Below are 5,000 nucleotides of genomic sequence, written 5' to 3'. Positions count from 1 at the left end.
TGTGTGTGTGTGTGTGTGTGTGTGTGTGTGTGTGTGTGTGTGTGTGTGTGTGTGTGTGTGTGTGTGTGTGTGTGTGTGTGTGTGTGTGTGTGTGTGTGTGTGTGTGTGTGTGTGTGTGTGTGTGTGTGTGTGTGTGTGTGTGTGTGTGTCTCCATATTCATGTGCTTATGTGAATGCTTACTTGTGTGTGATTGTGCATTCATGTAGGTGTATGCTTTTGTGGATGTGTGCTTTTGTGGCTAGACATTCTGTCGTGATTGCGCATATCTGAGTCTTACCGGGCAATAGTGTCCTCGGAAGCTGCTTTAAGATCGATTCCTTAATCTTTCTTATCTATCTTCTATTTCGCTTTTATCAGGGTTTAGGCTTCTACTAACTCTATTCGTCGTTCACTGTTGGAGACGCTAGGTGTCATGCATGGCACATTTGTTATTTGTTCTTTTGTAACGTTTTAGTCTCTGTGCAGTCTTCCTGCATGGAGGTCAGCTATCCTTGCCAATGAGCTGTTTATAATTGACACATTTATTTAAAATATGGATGTGTGGCACACACACACACACACACACACACACACACACACACACACACACACACACACACACACACACACACACACACACACATACACACATACACGACTCGTGGCGCAGCGGTGGAGTTCTCGGCTGCCACTACGGCGGTCCGGGTTCGAATCCCGCCCAGGGTTGAAATAATTTCATATTCACTGCGCTGCGAGTCGTTACGCCAACTCTTGTGGGCGGGAAGTTGGGTGTGTGTGTGCGTGTAAGGTCACAGCCTTACCCATAGATCGGTCATAATTATATGAGCTCTGAGGTCTCTTCCGGAAGGGAAATAGCTGTCGAACACGAGTCCAGCACGTGATCCAAAGACCAAGGTGAATGCACACACACACACACACACACACACACACACACACCTATCCGCACACATGGATTCAAGTCTAAACATGATAACCGAAAAATAAGGATATTTAACCGAATTGTAACTGGACATGAATTTGAGTCTTGGTACGACAAACTGGGGAGTAGGGGACGGAACCCCACGAGCGTTGCTCCTTTCCTATATACTATAATTAGATAAGTGCACACAAACGGGCTCACACGCACAGACATACTCGTCTACATATAAACGCAAATACATACACATACACACGCACACATACATGCACACATAACAAATACATTCACATACATATACACGCGCACACACACGGACACAACGGATGAGTATGTGCTTACCTGTGCGCGTTTCTGTGGTTATCTATTTCATAGTATGCGTTTATCTGTGTGTGTGTGTGTGTGTGTGTGTGTGTGTGTGTGTGTGTGTGTGTGTGTGTGTGTGTGTGTGTGTGTGTATGTGTGTGTGTATGTGTGTGTGTATGAGAGAGAAAGAGAAAGAGAAAGAGAGAGAGAGAGAAAGAGAAAGAGAAAGAGGGAGGAGGGAGTGCATCGTTGTGTTTGTGTATGTTTGTGTGTTGTGTGTGTGTGTGTGAGAGAGAGAGAGAGAGAGAGAGAGAGAGAGAGAGAGAGAGAGAGAGAGAGAGAGAGAGACAGAGAGAGACAGAGAAAGAGAAAGCGCGAAAGAAAGTGCAAGTACTCAAAAGCTAGAACGATAGAGAGAAAAATAGAAAAAGAAGATAGAGATAGAGAAAGCAAATGTGTAAGACCAAAAGCGCAAGAAGGAGAGTCAGAGGGAGAACGCGAGAGCAAGAGAGCAAGAGAGCGAGAGAGCGAATCTGAACAAGAGGGACTGTGAACTCGAGGCCTTTGAATTCTTCAAGCCAAGAATCCTCCTGTCTGAAGAACTATCTCGTTCCATTTTCCCCAACCAGAGGGTCTCAGAGTTTAAAGTCTTATATACATGGATTCATATTCAAGTATGATGATTGTAAATTAAGGACATGGACCAAATCGGAACTACATGAATTTGAAACTAGGTAAGATAAATTGAAGCGTAGGCAAAAGGACCTACGAGCGTTGCTTCTTTCCTGTGTACTACAATTAGGAGGTTCTAATCCCGCTAAGGTCAACGCGTAACGCCAGGAAGGGCATTGGGTAATACGTCCCCAAACTTTGATAAGTGTTATCATGATTAGCCGCCCCGCAGAGCGGACGATGTTTGACATCAACAAATAAATAGACAGATTGGAGATGTACTTACATCGGTCTTCATGGTGACGTGGGTAGAATCTCCTCTTGAAGATTTTCAAGACAACAAGACACCTAAAGAAAAATGAGTAAATAGGTAAATGAATTAGTAAATAAATAAATATATTCATAAATGAAAAAATAAGTAAATTAAGATACAAAAAAAAACAAAAAAACTACAGAGAAACACGGACAATGAATACGTATAAAAAAAATCCGATAATACAAAATATTCTAGAAAGATGTTTAGGGAAATCTAGGTCAATGAAATAGCACATGAAATGCCATTGTCAATGTTGAGGATCCCTAAGCTCAATCTCTTCCGTCCAGTCACGTTGAACCACATGTTGGACTCGTGATTGACAGCTAATAACCTTCTAGATGAGAGCTCAGAATTCATATGTAGCCTGATCTACGGATAATGTTGTGACCTTAGACACACACACACACACACACACACACACACACACACACACACACACACACACACACACACACACACACACACACACACACACTCGGTCATACGAGCTCTGAGTTCTCTTCCGTGAGGGAAATAACTGTCGATCACGAATCCAACACTTGATCCAAATACGAAGGTGAATCACACACAACTCCTTGACCACCAGAGTTGGAGTACCAGCTCGCAGTACAGCAATGGTGGTATTTTCAACCCTGGCCGGGATTTGAACTCTAATCACTGAATTGGTAGTCGAGCACGAAACCACCACACCATTGAGTCACAAAACTACTGGCAGGTGGTGCCATCAAGGGTTGAGGGGAGAATTTGGGGGTTTTCTTTTTTATCATTGGATTTCAATGAAATTTGTACCATATTATAAATGTTCTCCGGTGAACATTTTGGCAAATTTTTATTACTTTTGTCATTTAACTTTTTGAGTTATGGTAATTTTTGTCCTTTTTTGACCTTTTTTGTTGTTTTCAAAGTTATAGATCTCAAAAACTGTATATCACATAAATTTCAAATTTAGAACCTGAAATGTATGGGTTTTAAATAATGTCTTTGTCAATACAGATTTTTTATATTATTTTTGTCTTGTTTAATTTTTTTTCAAATTCACATGAAAAAACTCAAAATTTTGAAAAAAAAACTGCCATTTGCCAACTTAAGACACAAAAAATAAAAATTCCCTATTTTCAAATTTTTAGACAGAGCCTTTAGAATTATATTATCTTTTTCAAATACGGTGTATCTTGAAAAATAGCTGAGATCTATTGCTTTAAAGTCTTAAAAACTGTTTTTTCGGGAAATCGCTGTCAAAGTTTAAAATATGTTATACTTTTTTTATTTCTAACAAAGCCTATCCCTGATATTTTTTCTTTTGTGTATCATCATGTTTTCTATGCTCTGTAAACTTCAGAAACAAGAAATACATGATAATTTAGTAATATAAATATGTTTTGTACTCACCAGTCACCACCACTGCAGGCAATTGCTGGTACCCAGTCCCCTCCCACCACCTTCTGGTGTCAGGATACTATCTATACATGAATATAATAAAAGTCTGGTCATGACTATAATAAAAATATAGTCATGCATAATAAAAGGGTATCATCTGGCACCACCAGACTCATGTCGTTGGGTTTTGAATTAAAAGCCATCAGGATCATAATCCTTTGAGGGCTTGGCAGTGGCACCTTGCTTCCTCTTCTTGGGTGGCACTGGGGTTGACCTCCTCCTTTCAAAGAAGCTGTCACTTTTGAGTGTGTCAGCTGTTGATGCGAGTCCTATTAATGACAAAACAGAGCCTTCTTCATAACCAAAGTTATGTTGCAAGACTGTTACCTGTGCAGCAAAAACCAATTTGTCCAGTCCAGCGAACTTTGACTTGGAACACTTTCCCCAGAGCTTGGCATGCAAACTTTTATTAGGATTTTGTGTTTTGCCTTTGAGACACTTTTCTAGAAGATCTTTTCTTGTTAGGTCTTCATACACACTTTTAATCAGGTCTTGTTCTTCCTGACTGACTCGAATGGCAACTTTCATTGCCTTATGATCAAAGGTTTCCCCTGCTGCTGTCTTTTTCTTGTAAAAACACCATGATTCTGGACAAAGATCATGTTGTGGCAACTCATTTGTGCTTATACAATGATAAAAAGTTGCCATTATGTCAAGTTTTAGCTCCTCCCAATTACCACCAATTTGCCTGTTGACTGCATTCAGGTAGTATTGTTGCAAACGTTTGATAACAGATTCTGGCAGGGTCATCACTGACCTAAATTGAACTTTTCCTGTCTTTGTTACTTATTTTTCTCTCCTCTGTTGCTTGAGAGTCAGCAGCCGCTTTCCCATTCTTTTATGCAAATGATTATTGCATTCTTCCTTTATTACAGGATGCTTTTTGCCATAGGGGCTTTCATCACCATTCAACTGTATAAGGGCCTTGTATGTACTGGAGTCCCCATCACTAACCATAGTCGTGCATCTAACCTTCATGTCACTTGACCGCTTCCACATTCTCAAAGCACACTCAGGTTCCGTGCTAGCTGATGGCCCAGGGAAATTTTTCTTACATAGATTTTTCTTTTTGTGATTGTCCAGTTTAGCTCTCAATTTTTCTTTAGTGATCTTATTCTTCTCATATTTCCCTGTAAGGACAGAACAGGCATGGCAATATGATCCTTTGGCCTTCCATATTTGCTTTATCTTCCTAGGAGGCATTATGACAAAAAATAAATAAATAAGAAACACAAATATTCACACAATTTTTTTTTTACGAGATTACACTCTCACGCAATCAAATTTATTGTGTAACTAGTGCGTAAGCATGCTCTGCGTGATTGGAAAAAGCTTCTACTGCAAAATAAAAC

At 40.1% G+C, this 5,000-nt stretch overlaps 1 protein-coding gene across 1 annotated transcript in view; it reads right to left on the bottom strand.

The window, feature by feature from the left end:
• LOC143026289 (proton-coupled amino acid transporter 1-like) overlaps window positions 1-5,000 on the bottom strand; it is a 73,669-nt gene that overhangs the window by 51,429 nt on the left and 17,240 nt on the right. The window contains exon 2 of the mRNA XM_076186418.1: window positions 2,182-2,243. Within this exon, the coding sequence (XP_076042533.1) occupies window positions 2,182-2,193 (12 nt within the window). The 5' untranslated portion in view covers window positions 2,194-2,243. The remainder of the gene's footprint in view (window positions 1-2,181; window positions 2,244-5,000) is intronic.

Source organism: Oratosquilla oratoria, chromosome 6, assembly GCF_046742065.1.
Source record: "Oratosquilla oratoria isolate Oo_2021 chromosome 6, ASM4674206v1, whole genome shotgun sequence".
Classification (NCBI taxonomy): domain Eukaryota; kingdom Metazoa; phylum Arthropoda; class Malacostraca; order Stomatopoda; family Squillidae; genus Oratosquilla; species Oratosquilla oratoria.
The sequence above is the reverse complement of the archived record's forward strand: the minus strand, read 5'-3'. Positions and strand labels throughout refer to the sequence as shown.